Raw genomic sequence first — 15879 nt, 5'->3', positions numbered from 1 at the left:
TAACCAAAGAGGCAAAGGATCTGTACTCAGAAAACTATAAAATACTCATGAAAGAAATTGAAGAAGACACAAAGAAATGGAAAAACGTTCCATGCTCATGGATTGGGAGAATCAACATTGTGAAGATGTCAATGCTACCTAGAGCAATCTACACATTCAATGCAATCCCCATCAAAATACCATCCACTTTTTTCAAAGAAATGGAACAAATAATCCTAAAATTTGTATGGAACCAGAAGAGACCCCGAATAGCCAGAGGAATACTGAAAAAGAAAAGCAAAGCTGGCGGCATCACAATTCCGGACTTCCAGCTCTATTACAAAGCTGTCATCATCAAGACAGTATGGTACTGGCACAAAAACAGACGCATAGATCAATGGAACAGAATCGAGAGCCCAGAAATGGACCCTCAACTCTATGGTCAACTTATTTTTGACAAAGCAGGAAAGAATGTCCAATGGCAAAAGACAGTCTCTTCAACAAATGGTGTTGGGAAAATTGGACAGCCACATGCAGAAGAATGAAACTGGACCATTTCCTTACACCACACACAAGAATAGACTCCAAATGGTTGAAAGACCTAAACGTGAGACAGGAGTCCATCCAAATCCTAAAGGAGAACACAGGTAGCAACCTTTTCGACCTTAGCCGCAGCAACTTCTTCCTAGAAACATCGCCAAAGGCACGGGAAGCCAGGGCAAAAATGAACTATTGGGATTTCATCAAGATAAAAAGCTTTTGCACAGCAAAAGAAACAGTCCACAAAACCAAAAGACAACCGACAGAATGGGAGAAAATATTTGCAAACGACATATCAGATAAAGGGCTAGTATCCAAAATCTATAAAGAACTTATCAAACTCAACACCCAAAGAACAAATAATCCAATCAAGAAATGGGCAGAAGACATGAACAGACATTTCTCCAAAGAAGACATCCAAATGGCCAACAGGCACATGAAAAAGTGCTCAACATCACTCGGCATCAGGGAAATCCAAATCAAAACCTCAATGAGATACCACCTCACACCCGTCAGAATGGCTAAAATTAACAAGTCAGGGAACGACAGATGTTGGCGGGGATGTGGAGAAAGGGGAACCCTCCTACACTGTTGGTGGGAATGCAAGCTGGTGCAACCACTCTGGAAAACAGTATGGAGGTTTCTCAAACAGTTGAAATTAGAGCTACCGTTCGATCCAGCAATTGCACTACTGGGTATTTACCACAAAGATACAAATGTAGGGACCCGAAGGGGTACATGTACCCCAATGTTTATAGCAGCAATGTCCACAATAGCCAAACTGTGGAAAGAGCCAAGATGCCCATCGACAGATGAATGGATAAAGAAGTTGTGGTATATATACACAATGGAATATTATGCAGCCATCAAAAGGAATGAGATCTTGCCATTTGCAACGACGTGGATGGAACTAGAGGGTGTTATGCTGAGTGAAATAAGTCAATCAGAGAAAGACATGTATCACATGACCTCACTGATATGAGGAATTCTTAATCTCAGGAAACAAACTGAGTGTTACTGGAGTGGTTGGGGGTGGGAGGGATGGGATGGCTGGGTGATAGACATTGGGGAGGGTATGTGCTACGGTGAGCGCTGTGAATTGTGCAAGACTGTTGAATCACAGATCTGTACTTCTGAAACAAATAACGCAACATATTTTAAGAAAAAAGGAAAAGAAGAAGATAACAGGAGAGGAAGAAAAGGGGAGTATGTCAGAGGGGGAGACGAACCATGAGAGATGATGGACTCTGAAAAACTGAGGGTTCTAGAGGGTAGGGGGGTGGGGGGATGGGTTAGCCTGGTGATGGGTATTGAGGAGGGCACGTTTTGCATGGTGCACTGGGTGTTATGAACAAACAATGAATCATGGAACACTGCATCAAAAACTAATGATGTAATATATGGTGATTAACATAACAATAAAAAAATTAAAAAAAAAAAGATTCTAGAACTCTGACTTCAAAGTTCACATTCTTAATCACTGTACTTCTGATAGGTAAATGGGCTAGGAAATGAAACATAAAACCTATGAAAAATTAAACCTAGAATTCTAGCTTGTTATTTCAATAGTTTTTCAAGGCTAATTATGTGTAATCAAGTTATTTGAAAGTATGACTATTAGAAAGAAGACATACAAATGGCCAACAGACACATGAAAAAATGTTCAACATCACTCAGCATCAGGGAAATACAAATCAAAACCACAATGAGATACCACCTCACACAGATCAGAATGGCTAAAATTAACAAGTCAGGAAAAAACAGATGCTGGTGAGGATGAGGAGAAAGGGGAACCCTCTCACACTGTTAGTGGGGATGCAAGCTGGTACAGCCACTCTGGAAAACAGTATGGAGATTCCTCAAACAGTTGAAAATAGAGCTACCCTATGGCCCAGCAATTGCACTACTGGGTACTTACCCCAAATATACAAATGTAGTGATCTGAGAGGCACCTGCACCCCAATGTTTATAGCAGCAATTTTCACATTAGCCGAACTACGGAGAGCCCAGATGTCCATCGACAGATGAATAGATAATGAAGACGTGGTATACATATACAATGGACCACTTCTTGGCCATCAAAAAAAAAAAAAATGAAGTCTTGCCATTTGCAATGATATGGATGAAACTAGAGGGTATTATGCTAAGTGAAATAAGCCAATCAGAGAAAGATAATTATCATATGATCTCACTCATATGTGGAATTTAAGAAACAAAACAGAAGATCATAGGGGAAGAGAGGAAAAAATAAAACAAGATGAAATCAAAGAGGGAAATTAACCATAAGAGACTCTCTCTTTTTTTATTATGTTTAATTAGCCAACATATAATACACATCATTAGTTTTTGATGTAGTATTCAATGATTAATTAGTTGCTTAATCATAGGAAACAAACTGAGGGTTGCTGTAGGGAAGGGGTGTGGGGGGGATGGGGTAACTGGGTGATGGACATTAAGGAGGGCACTGATATAATGAGCACTGGGTATTATATAAGACTGATGAATCACTGGCCTCTACCTCTGAAACCAGTAATACATTATATGTTAATTAATTGAATTTAAATAAAAAATTAATTTAAAAAGGTTTGACTATTAGAAAGTAATTCTTTTTTAAGCTCATATGTATAACTGTTAATTCTACTCTTTCAAAAATATCTTATGAATAAAACACGTACTATAGAAGTTTCTGTATTTTATCTAATTCTCTGTGTGCTACTTGAAAGAGGAAAAAATGTATTGGTAATACTGTGGGTCTGAAAACAAAAAAGTAATTCTGTGATACCTACTTCTTAAATTATTAGGTTTAATGTAAGCTGAGAACTTGACAGGATAATATTTCTGTCACAGACTTTACATACATCTAGATTGATGATGGCTTCAGGGACAATTGTGTATTCAAATATGAAGGAAAAACTATTTTCAAATGCTAGAAGCAGACAATAAAAGCCTAGTGTGCTGCAGGAAATATAACCCAAGCAGAAAAGAGGATGTCAATAATGGAAAAGCAATAAATGCTATAAAGTCTGTCTTCTGTGTTTATGTTCCAATAATAGCATACGTTCAAATTAAACCATGGACTATTTACCCAAGTTTGTTTTTTTGAAACAAAGTTAAATGCATTTTAAAAGTGATAGACTTTACCTCCTTCTCTTTGAACTATGTGATAGAGGTGGACATCGTGTAGAATACATTCCAGATCGTGGTCTGTATAGCCTTTATCATGCATGTCATCCACTGAATCAGGATAGATGACTTGATCGCGAAGACTTCCAAGAGACATGTATGGCCTATAAAACACCAAGCACACAAGAATCCTAGTACAGGGGCGCCTGGGTGGCTCAGTCAGTTAAGCGTCTTCCTTTGGCTCAGGTCATGATCTCTGGGTCCTGGGACTGAGCCCCACATCAGGCTTCCTGCTCAGTGGGGATTCTGCTTCTCTCTCTCTCTCTTTCTCTTCCCCTCCCTCTGCCCCTCCCCACCACTTGTCCTCTCTCTTTCTCTGTCAAATAAATAAATAAAATTAAAAAAAAGAGAATCCTAGGACAAAGGCATTTTAGTTTACTCCGTGTGACATTCTCGTGGTCTGAAAACTCCAGAGCAGGCTTTAAACACCAGATGTCTAAGATTACATTTATTACCTGGTGATGAGTATTTCTCTCAGGCATGACAGGATCATACTCTGTTATGTTCATGTAAAAATTTATTGAGACATAGCCACAAGAAAAAGTTGGATATTTTCAGTACAGAAATACATACTTTGTTTCATTGTATTTTATAAACATTGCTTCTGCATTTCGTCTAAAATTATTTCATTTAAATATTATAAAATTTGAGGTTTTGACCCAGCGATGTGAACAAGCAAAACTTTTAAAAAATGCTATGCATGAGGCACCTGGGTGGCTCAGCAGGTTGAGTGTGGACTCTTGGTTTCAGCTCAGGTTATGATCTCATGGGTGATGGGATCCACCCGCGTCAGGCTCTGGGCTCGGGGAGTGGTGGCGGGGGGAGTCTGCTTGTCCTTCTCCCTCCCTCTCTGCCCTTCCCCCCAACTTGTGTGTGGGAGCATGCTTGCGCTTGCTCTCTCTTTCTCCCTAGGATAAACAAATAAATAAAATCTTTAAAAAATAAATAAGTAATTAAGATGCCATTAATAATAAAATGAATGCAAATTAAAACTACACCGAGTTTCTTACTTTTCAAATTGGTAAAAGTTCAAAAATTTGACAACTCAGTTAGCAAATATAGAGAAACAGGATTGGTGAAAATGCAAAAATTTACAACCTTTTGGAGGGGATTTGGTAAAGCATCATATATTCTGGCCTTTGACCCACTTCTTGCAATTTACTCTAAAGATATAACTTCCAAAAACAACAACAATAGGAGTGTGTAAGATCCATTGCAGCATTATCTGTAATTGTAAAATATTGAAAACAATCTAAATGTCCATAAAAAGGAGACTGAATAAACTATAGCACCTACACTATGGAGCTGTAAAACAGGATGTGGACATTCTCTATAGAGTGATTTTCCATAATATACTTTTAAGTTGAAAAGCAAAGTGCAGAAGTAGATGTCTAGCAGGGTTTCTCAACAGCAGCATTATGGATATATGGAACTAGTCCTTCTTTGGAGTTGAGGGCTATCTTACTTACTGTAGATGTTTAGCAGCATACCTGGTCTGCACCCACCAGATGCTCCTACACTGGTGACTCCGCCCCCAATAAAGTCTCCAGATATTGCCCCCTACAGGACAAAACCATCCCCATTTGAGAACCACTAATATACAGTATACTATCTTTATACAAAATGAAAGCAAAATAAGTAAGTATACATTTATCTGCTTACATTTATAAAAGGAAACACCGTACACCAGAAATTAATAAAATTGGCTACATACTGGAGATTGGAAAAACAAGGCAGAATGGACAGGGGAGGGAGTGACCTCTCTCAGTATCCTTTCTATATAGTTTTTATTTTTAGAATCATGTTAAATGTTATCATTCAAAAAAATAACATGAAACCAATAACCAGCAAAGGTAGAAACCTTAAAATTAAATACAAACAGAAACAAATGAACTGAATGGTATATCCAGTGAATAACAACCACCTAAAAGGGGGAGGAGGTGCTGGTCCAAGTAACTTGAAACTGGCCACCCAATTTCAGTTGAAGACCAAAAGAACCACAAAGAAATCTTGAACCTTATATGGCAAGTTTCTTGTTGGTAATGATATAGATGTAGCAATTCTGAAACTATTTTACCTATGTTGCAGGACTGACCAAAGAAGTAAACATTTTAATGTTAGGAGCTAGGGTGCTCCCTCTGAAGAAAGAAGATACAAACATGGCAGGTGAGAAGGCAAGAAAAACTATAACACTTCGTTTGAATTCGAGTGTCAGTATGAATTCATGCTTTAAAAAAATCTATTTCCTATTCTGTCTACACTTGGTAAATCCTGACATTATCCTCTGAGAAGGACCCAACATCATTTAGGTAGTGTAGTGGGTTGAACTGTGGACCCAAGAAGATATGCCCAAGTCCTAAACCCCACGTACGTGTAAATTTGACCTTATCTGGGGGTTGGGGGGGGGAAAGGTCTTTGCAGATATAACTAAGTTAAGGATCTCCAGATGAGATCATCCTGGATTAACCAGATGGGCCCTAAATCCAGTAAGTGGCCTTATAAGAAGAAGAGAAAGGAAGGGAAGGAAGTCATGTGATGACGGAGACAGAAATTGGAGTTATGGTGTCCCAGGCCAAGGAATGCCTGGCACCACCGGAAGCTGGAAGAGGCAAGAAAAGATTCTATCCTAGAGCTTTCTTAGGAAGGATAGGCCTGTCAACAACTTAATTTTGAACTCCTGACTTCCAGAACGATGAGAGAATACATTTCTGTTGTTTTAAACCACCAAGTTTTTGGTTACCCAGCAGATTTTGGAAATAGGTAGTATTCTTCCATGAAAAAAAAAAAAGCATAACCTGAATCTAGCATCAGAAAACTACCAGATAAACTTAACTTAAAGAACTTTCTTAAAATAACAACAGTTCGGGGCACCTGGGTGGCTCAGTTGGTTAAGCGACTGCCTTCAGCTCAGGTCATGGTCCCAGGGTCCTGGGATCGAGCCCCGCATCGGGCTCCCTGCTCAGTGGGAAGCCTGCTTCTCCCTCTCCCACTCCCCCTGCTTGTGTTCCCTCTCTCGCTGTCTCTCTCTCTGTCAAATAAATAAATAAAATCTTAAAAAAAAAATAACAACAGTTCTGCACTCTATATCAATGTCATTAAAAAAAGAGAAGCTGAAGAGGTGAGATTAAAAGAAACTGGAGCGACATGACAACTAAAATCCAAATTAATTGAGAAAAACAAGTTATTATAAAGGATAGTATTATGACAATTGGCAATATTTAAAGATGGAAAGTTGTTGGGGTGCCTGGGTGGCTCGGTGGGTTGAGCGTCCGACTCTTGGTTTTGACTCAGGTCATGATCTCATGGGTCGTGGGATCAAATCCCGAGTGGGGCTCCATGCTCAGTGGGGAGACTGCTTCAGGATTCTCTCCCTTTACCACTCGCCCACCTCTCATGCATGCACTCTCTCTCTCTCTCTCTAAAATAAATAAATTTTAAAACATATGTTTATTAAAAAATATGGAGAATTGTTGGGGGTCATTGAAAGGACATGACTGCCAGTTGACCATGAGCTGGACTGGGACAATCAGAGGCTCCTCACCCCCTCACAGATGGTTGGAATGTATGCTCTGACCACCACTCCCATCACTGCAACTGTTTCCAAGGAAGCACCCTTGAGAGAGCAATGTGTTGTTGGGACCATCTGGATGCTATATGTGACTGAACCCAGTTAAGGCCTCTATACAAACTTAAGATTCTGGTGGGCAAGTGCAGAGATCCACTCACCTTGTAGCTGACCATGACAAACCTCATGTTAATTCCCCTGCTTCTTAAACCTGCCACCGACCAATCTGGAATAGTCTCTTCCATCTCCTTTTGCCCTCCATGTACAGAGGCCAGTTTTTGAACCAACAAAATATGTTAAAATTTTTTTTTTTAAGATTTTATTTTATTTATTTGACAGAGAGAGAAACAGCGAGAGAGGGAACACAAGCAGGGGAAGTGGGAGAGGGAGAAGCAGGCTTCCTGCTGAGCAGAGAGCCTGATGTGGGGCTCGATCCCAGGACCCTGAGATCATGACCTGAGCCAAAGGCAGACACTTAACAACTGAGCCACCCAGGCACCTCAAAAGTATGTTTAGGTAATAACATTATACCAGTGTTAATATTCATGAATTTGATTATTATACTATAGTTATGCTAGAAAATATCTTGCTTTTTGGAAATACATCCTAAAGTAGTTAGGGATGAAGATTTATGATTGCTGCAACTTACTTTTAAAAGGGGAGGGGGTGGGAGAAAGAGAGAGAATAAGTTGAAGGTTTAAAAGATAAATGTTTTTGTAGATCAGTTGTCTACCTATTTTCCCATAATATGCAAATGATTCAGTTGAAGGACAGATAACACAAGGTTATTTTACAACAGGCTTAACTAATATTTGAAAATAAAAATATTTATATTTTAATGATACATATATACTCATAAAGATTTTCAATGGGATCTTTACAAACATGGGAATCCCTGGTCATATTTTAAAATTAAGATATAGGGGCACCTGGGTGGCTCAGTTGGTTAAATATTCAACTCTTGCTTTCAGCTGGGGTCATGATCTCAGGGTCATAGGATTGAGCTCCAAGTCGGGCTCCGTACTCAGCAGGGAGTCTGCTTGAGATTCTCTCTCTTCCTCTGCCCTTCCCCTGCTCACTCTCTCTCTCTCTCAAATAAATAAATCTTTTTTAAAAATTGAGATATAATTCACATATCATAAAATCCACCCTTTTAAAGTATACAATTCAGTGATTTTTAGTATATTCACAAGCTCATGTAACATCATCTAATGTAACCACTATCTAATTCCAGAACATTTTCTTCACACCAAAAAGAAACTCTATACCCAATAGTAGACAGTCCACATTCTTCTCTCCTCCCAACCCCTGGCAACCACTAATCTACTTTCTGTCTCCATGGATTTGCCTATTCTGGACATTTAATATACATGAAATCATACAGTATGTGGTCTTTTGTGATGACCTTCTTTCTGTTAGCATAATGCTTTCAGGTTCATTCATGTTGTAGCATATAATAGTATTTCATTCCTTTTAATGGCTGAATAATAGTCCACTGTATGAATATGCCACATTTTGTTAATCCATTCATCAGTTGATGGATAGTCCAGTTGTTTTCACTATTTGGCTATTATGAACAGTGGGCATACACCTAGGAGTGGAATTGCTGGGGCATATAACTCTTTGTTTACTTTTTGAGGAACTGCCCAACTGTTTTCTGAAGTTAACTATATCATTTCTGGTCACGTTTCCTTACCATATCCCTATATCTTCCTCTCCTGCCTTTTTCTTTCCCTTTCCCTCTCTGGTCTAACCATATTTAAAAAAAAAAAAGAATTAGGACACACAGTTATTTGTCTATATTATATTAAACATTCATATAATGTGACAATATCTTAAATTAATATCTGGTAATAATAATAGTAGCATAAAATAGAAATTGGCTATCAGAGTCAATGAGTAGTCTTTCAACTGGTACTCTGAGACTACTTAAAAAAGAAATACAAGGAAACCATAGTGGGCAGTACTTTTGCTAACTTCCAAAGTGATACCTGCTCCAATTTAATGTAAATTAGAAGCACAAATGCATCCTATACCTTAGTATAAACCCCAGATATAAATCAAGCTATAGAGCAGCCATGACACAATATATAATGGAGACTACAATGATTAAAATACATCTGAACATTCATTTCACAAATGTTTCTTCAGGATTCTACCATAAGACTAAATTAACTGGCAATATTTAATGAAATCATATTTTATATCTACATTTCAAGGAAGACAGTAAAGAGTCATGGTTGTGATAATAGGTTTTGGAGAGATGGTTCTGGGCTGGAATTCCAATTTCACTATTTACTAACAATGTGACCCAAATTCTGAACTACAGCTACCTCATTTGTAAAATAACTTATTTTATTCCATTTGTTATGAAAACTAAATGAAGCAGTATAAATGAAGCAATTAGGTCAGAGCACTTCATAAGTATAGGTACATAGTAGGCACTCAATAAACTGTTATAGAAACAAAAGTTCATTTCTACTTAGGCTTAAGTTTGCTACTTATGTGAAAAGGCAACATCTTAAAAAAGAACAGATGCAAAAGAATTTCTATTTAACCAGTTAAGAGACTGTGGTTTTATACCACGTAGTAAATTTTTATTATTTTCATGAGATTAATAAATAACAAGTACCTAATTATATAAATTTTAGAAATTATATTCTGTTAAACGCCCAAGAAAGCATGTCAGGTTTACATAGAAGTACTTCTTTTAGTAACTAGAGTACCACTTAGTTCACTGGAGCAATTTATAGGGCCTGAAAGGTCGGGGCACATAAGGCTGCTATATGCTTTCTTTGTAAGAACTTGGAAGAGCAAAACTTTGAAACTTCTTTAAAAGGCTAATTTATGTTATTTATGATTTCTTTATGATTTTTGAAATCTGTCAATTCTCTTTGATGAATAGATAAGGAAACATTTCATAAGGGCTTTTAAGGCAAAGTAAAATAGTTATGTTTTTGCAATGCTAAGGTTTTTATTAAGTTTATAAGTCTCAACGTTTTGAATATGCACTCTTGAAATAAAAGTCAAGGGGCGCCTGGGTGGCTCTGTCGTTAAGCGTCTGCCTTTGGCTCAGGTCATGATCCCTGGGTCCTGGAATCGAGCCCCACATCGGGCTCCCTGCTCAGAGGGAAGCCTGCTTCTCCCTCTCCCACTCCCCCTGCTTGTGTTCCCTCTCTCGCTGTGTCTCTCTCTGACAAATAAATAAATCTTAAAAAAAAAAGTCAAAACAAAACAAAGAAACATGGTGTTTAGCTACTAACTTTTTAAATTCAATCAGCATGAAATTTAAATAAAAATGCTAAACCATAAATATTTTATGATGCAAAATGAAGAACTGCAAATGTGTCCACATAACTTATTATATGAGCTATTGTTACTCAAAATGATATAATAGAGTATGAAAATTGCTGCTTTGAAAATTTATGTGACGGGAGTGCAGATGAAATTATACAAGAAATATTTATAAAATTACAAATTTATAAGGACTCAACAAATACTGCTTTATTAGAGTCCCTTTTCCTCTCAATTGTTTTACCATCATGTAAAATGATAAAACTAACACATTCTATACATGTTTAATGTGGTACATAGCAACTAAGGGTACTTATTTTTAAGGGGGGAGGGGCAGCTGGAGAGGGATAAAGAGAGAATTTTAAGCAGGCTCCACACCCAGCACAGAGCCCAGTGCAGGGCTCCTTTTTACAGCCCTGAGATCATGACCTGAGCTGAAATCAAGAGTCGACCACTTAACCGACTGAGCCACCCAGGCGCCCCCAACTAAGGAGATTTTGATAGATTTTATTAATATAAGTATTTAAAAATATTATAAAGTTAAGGTTAGCACCAAATTCTTTTGAAAAGCTATATCAAGAAAATTTGGGATGATGTTGAATTTATTTGAAAGCACAGGAAACAGATGACCCTATATCCAATGTTTATATGATTAGTTTGCATGTGATCCTTTTCCAGCTCAAAGGCCTGGAATTTAACAGTTTAAGCTAGCTCAAGTTGCTCTAGTCTTACTAAAGTTATACATATGGGATAAGAACTTAAAGTACCCTTTACTAAGCTTTCCTTTCTAGATATATAGACCCATTCAGATTATCTTCTAAATATTTCAGGTAGATAAGTTACCATGTCAGAAAGTTATTAGCTTACTTGCTCTGGCCCATCAGAAAGGGAATCATGCAACATACCTCCTACAAGCAACAGAAGAAATATATTGCTTATAATGAGCAACTATCAGAAAAGAAACACTAACTAGTTTTAATTTACTTCTCTAAGTAAAACCCAGAATTACCTCTATTTGTTGTGGAAAAGATACGGGAATAAACTCATAGGTATCACATTACAATTTAAATTAATTATTTATTATTTAAACAATTATCATAACTGTTTTTCTTTGTAATCTGGGGTTACTTCAAACGCATCTACATTTAAAACTGTTAATAATAAGAGTAGAATTAAAGTTAGTTCAGATCAAATCTATTCCCAGTGATTATGGCTTTTTATTTTATATTACCAATGTCTCAGGGTACTTCTATAATTTGTATTCTACTCCATACTTTTCTGTGTTAACATTTAAAAATCTGACAATTTATGATTGTTTTGGTAAAATGTATTAACGTATATTGTTATATTCTTCTGTACTTTTCTCTTTTTTATATTTTTATACTGTTCTGTATTTTTCTCTTTAATAGAGACAAAAGTATAAAAAAGGATAAAGCATTGAGAAATATTGGCTGTTTTTGTGCTTGTCATCTTTGGAATGATCATCCAAAATGCTAAATGTTTCATAGTCATCTAGAATTTAATTGTCAACAATGTTGGCAAAAACTTCACAGCAATATTAACTATTTTTAGCATGAGATGTGTTGTTTAAGGTACAGCTAAGTACTGTTGTGTTACCATAGTAATAAGAAGTTAGCAATCAGAAAGCCATAAAATCTAACTATTAATAATTCATATAAATGTACACACTGGGACTAATCATGTCATCAGATCCTTTCATGAATACCAAAAATTAAATTTGAGGCCTCAATGCATAAGTCACTCCTAATATTCTTAAAAAAATATGTGGCAAACAAGAAGTACTCAACTGAAAAGAGATATTAATTATCACTGCAATCATATTTTTAGGATGTTATTTCTAGGTGCCAAAACAGAGATGTGCACAGCCTCTGAAGAGCAGGGACTATATTTATTTCCAAGTAATAGGAATAATGTTAGTGGAATAATCAAAGTATCGCTAACCTGATGAGAATCCAAACTTCTTAAAAATCAACTTTTGTTAAGAGTATTTGTCATTAGATTACTGTATGAAATCCCTGTTATTTGACTTTTTTGACCTACAAAAATTCTAATTCTATGTGGTTCAACTTAATAACTGAGTCATAAAATAAGGAAAACTTTTAGACCCAAAAGAAGATTTTTCACCATTATTATTTTTATAAATTAACTGATAGAAGGGTTAAATATGAAAAAAATGTATCCTAAACATTTTTCCAAGCAACAGGAAACTATAAGAAATTGTTTACATTTATAGATTCCTTTAAGAGAGTTTTAAAAAACTGAATGTACCAATTATTACACAGGAGATACCAAAATGTATAATTTACAATTCTGCCAGCCAATTGCTCAAAGATACTTATGCAGTTTACTTGCTTTGAGTCTAATAGTCAGAAAGCAAAGGAATATAGGTAAATTAGCTACAGCATATTACTGAGCCTTCTTCATGGCTAAAATAATTTCTTTTACAAGGGGCATGTTAAATGACAAATACTTATCCCCATCATAAAGAGGATTATATGACATATCTAGTGCAAGAAACAAAATAGTTTGCTTCCTAATTAGTATATGGAGCCATACTGATTTGGCAGTAGAAACCAAATCTGTGGAGATGTTCATTCATTCATTCATTCAATCATTCATAGTATGTTCATTGCACTGTTGTAATATGCCATTCTATAGATTCAGTAGGATACCACCAGTGTGGTACAGATGTGCAGATGCACTTTCTGGCTTATATTCTATGGAACTTTGTAACATAGAATCTAGTAACAACTCCCACTCCCTAAGATTTGTCTCATTTGGGGGCAGCAAGACCAGTGTATGTGTAACTGCGTATGGGGCTCCATGAGTATGCCTGAATTAAGCCATATCACATTCTTCCTTTATTCCAGGGGCCCCTTCAGACCAACGTTCCACTCAGGCAATGGCCCTGGGGAAGCCTGCATCTTACTTAAATAAATACACTCGTTGTCCTTCAGAGGCTCTCTCTATTGGTGTTTTTGCACCTAGAGATCCATTAAGAATCAAAAACTCCAAAAACTAGAGACCAAGAGGAAAATAGTAATCAAGATATTTAAACTAGCATTCCCTCATATTCTTACTTAGGTCCCTTTCCAGGCCACATCCTCATTTTTTAATCTGCAATTTGAGGCAAAAAAAAAAAAAAAGAAAAGCAAGGATCTCACTAACAATACTTAATTGACTATGAGGGTACCCTCTCAGCCATGGAAAAAGGAGGCAAACTAGGTCTTCTAACCTCCCTTCTGATCTCATGTGCTCCTGGTTCTTTAATAGTCATTATTTGGCTTTATATGTATGGGTTAAATGATATCCTTCAGTAACATTGTTCTCCTATCCCTCCAAATAGGAAATCCTGGATTTGAAAGGTATTTATATAGAAACAATTCAAAAGGATGTTCATATTTTTAAGTATCTACAAAACTCATTAGACACATGCATATCTTAGCCTGCAGTGCAGTTGTGTAAATGTTGGTGTTATTGGTGTTACGTGTTTTGTTTATTCTGATGAACTTCTTAAACGAAAAATCTTTACTCTGTTGCAAAAGACAATCTCTTCTTTTGACAAGATAAAGGTTAAATAATGATTTTTAATGTCATAATGCATAATGAAAATTAAGATTTGTTTTATATCTCTGCAGGAAGTGTGATTTTATTTTTTTATTTTTTTATTTTCCTTAAAGATTTTATTTATTTATTTGAGAGAGAGTGAGCAAGAGAGAGAGCACAAGCTGGGGGGTGGGGGGAGGCAGAGGGAGAAGCAGACTCCCCTCTGAACGGGGAGCCTGACGTGGGGCTGGACTCCAGGACCCTGGGATCATGACCTGAGCTGAAGGCAGATGCTTAACTCGCTGAGCCACCCAGGTGCCCTGGAAGTCTGATTTTAAATTAAGGGAATACTTTTAAAGATTATATAAAATTTTATAGATAAGTGGGTTTTAGAAGAATGGAAGGAATAGAGAACATATTCTAATGTGAAAGTGATTTGAACATAGTTTAAAGGAATTTCAATGTTATACAAGAATATAGCTCACTCCACATTAACATAAATGAATGATAGCCAGTAGCTATGCTAAATTTTATTTTATTTTTTTAAGATTTTATTTATTTATTTGAGAGAGATAGGGAGAGAGAGAGAGTGAGCACAAGTACAGGAGGAGGGGCAGAGGGAGAGGGAGAGGGAGAAGCAGACTCCCCGTTGAGCAGGGAGCCTGACGTGGGGCTGGACTCCAGGACTCTGGGATCATGACCTGAGCCGAAGGCAGATACCCAAGTGAGTCACACAGGCCCCCCGGCCCCCATTATGCTAAAATTGTCTTGGATTATCCTCCACCCCCAGCATTATAAGGACCTCTGCTTCCAAACAATAGCTTAATATAAGTACAGATTTAGCATACCAAGCAAACAACCTTAGCTGGTGATACTTGCAAGATCAGGCAAAAGAGTAGTAAGTTTTCAGAGAAATGTGCCCTGCTGCCAACAACAACCAAGACAAAATAACTTTAGAGTCAGACTTGCCTAAGTTCAAATATTAGCTCCACTCAGCTGGATGACTTCAACCTAAGTTTTCTCATCTAAAGACAGGGATACGAACACCAACTTTTTCATACAGAAAAATTAGAAACATATGTGTAGAATAGTGAGTAATGCACAGCAATCACTTGTCACCTTGTAAAATAACAAAACAGAACAAAACAAAAACAAAGTAATAAGGCCAGAGATGTCTAGCTCTTGCTAAAGATGCTCCAGGATCCATCAATTATTTAAGAAGTCATAATATTCTCAAAATAAAAATCAGTATTAAGGGGCGCCTGGGTGGCTCAGTTGGTTAAGCGACTGCCTTCGGCTCAGGTCATGATCCTGGAGTCCTGGGATCGAGTCCCACATTGGGCTCCCTGCTCATCAGGGAGTCTGCTTCTCCCTCTGACCCTCTCATGCTCTCTCTCTCTCTATCTCATTCTCTCTCTCAGATAAATAAATAAAATCTTTAAAAAAATCAATATTAATTCACTTTATGTTAAAAATACATAGGCTGACTCTGGAAAACAGTATGGAGTTTCCTCAAAAAGTTGAAAATAGAGCTACTGTATGACCCAGCAATTGCACTACTGGGTATTTACCCCAAAGACACAAATGTAGGGATCCAAAGGGGTACATGCACCCTGATGTTTATAGCAGCAATGTCCACAATAGCCAAACTATGGAAAGAGCCAAGATGTCCATCAACAGATGAATGGATATAGAAGATGTGGTATATATGTATATATATATATACATATATATATATATATACAATGAAA

General features: G+C 37.0%; 2 protein-coding genes across 29 annotated transcripts in view; one reads left to right on the top strand and one right to left on the bottom strand.

The window, feature by feature from the left end:
• The window catches only part of REDIC1 (regulator of DNA class I crossover intermediates 1), a 240992-nt gene that overhangs the window by 33178 nt on the left and 191935 nt on the right, over positions 1–15879 (top strand). The window lies entirely within an intron of this gene.
• Positions 1–15879, bottom strand: part of ABCD2 (ATP binding cassette subfamily D member 2) — an 86584-nt gene that overhangs the window by 38466 nt on the left and 32239 nt on the right. For all 4 annotated transcript variants that reach the window (XM_025879567.2, XM_073877698.1, XM_073877697.1 and 1 more), the window contains exon 7: positions 3661–3806. In XM_025879567.2, the coding sequence (XP_025735352.1) occupies positions 3661–3806 (146 nt within the window). The remainder of the gene's footprint in view (positions 1–3660; positions 3807–15879) is intronic.

Source organism: Callorhinus ursinus, unplaced genomic scaffold, assembly GCF_003265705.2.
Source record: "Callorhinus ursinus isolate GAN/ISIS: 27379988/994484 unplaced genomic scaffold, GSC_fseal_2.0 scaffold27, whole genome shotgun sequence".
Lineage (NCBI taxonomy): Eukaryota > Metazoa > Chordata > Mammalia > Carnivora > Otariidae > Callorhinus > Callorhinus ursinus.
Note: the sequence above shows the minus strand (reverse complement) of the source record. Positions and strands in the feature narration are given on the sequence as shown.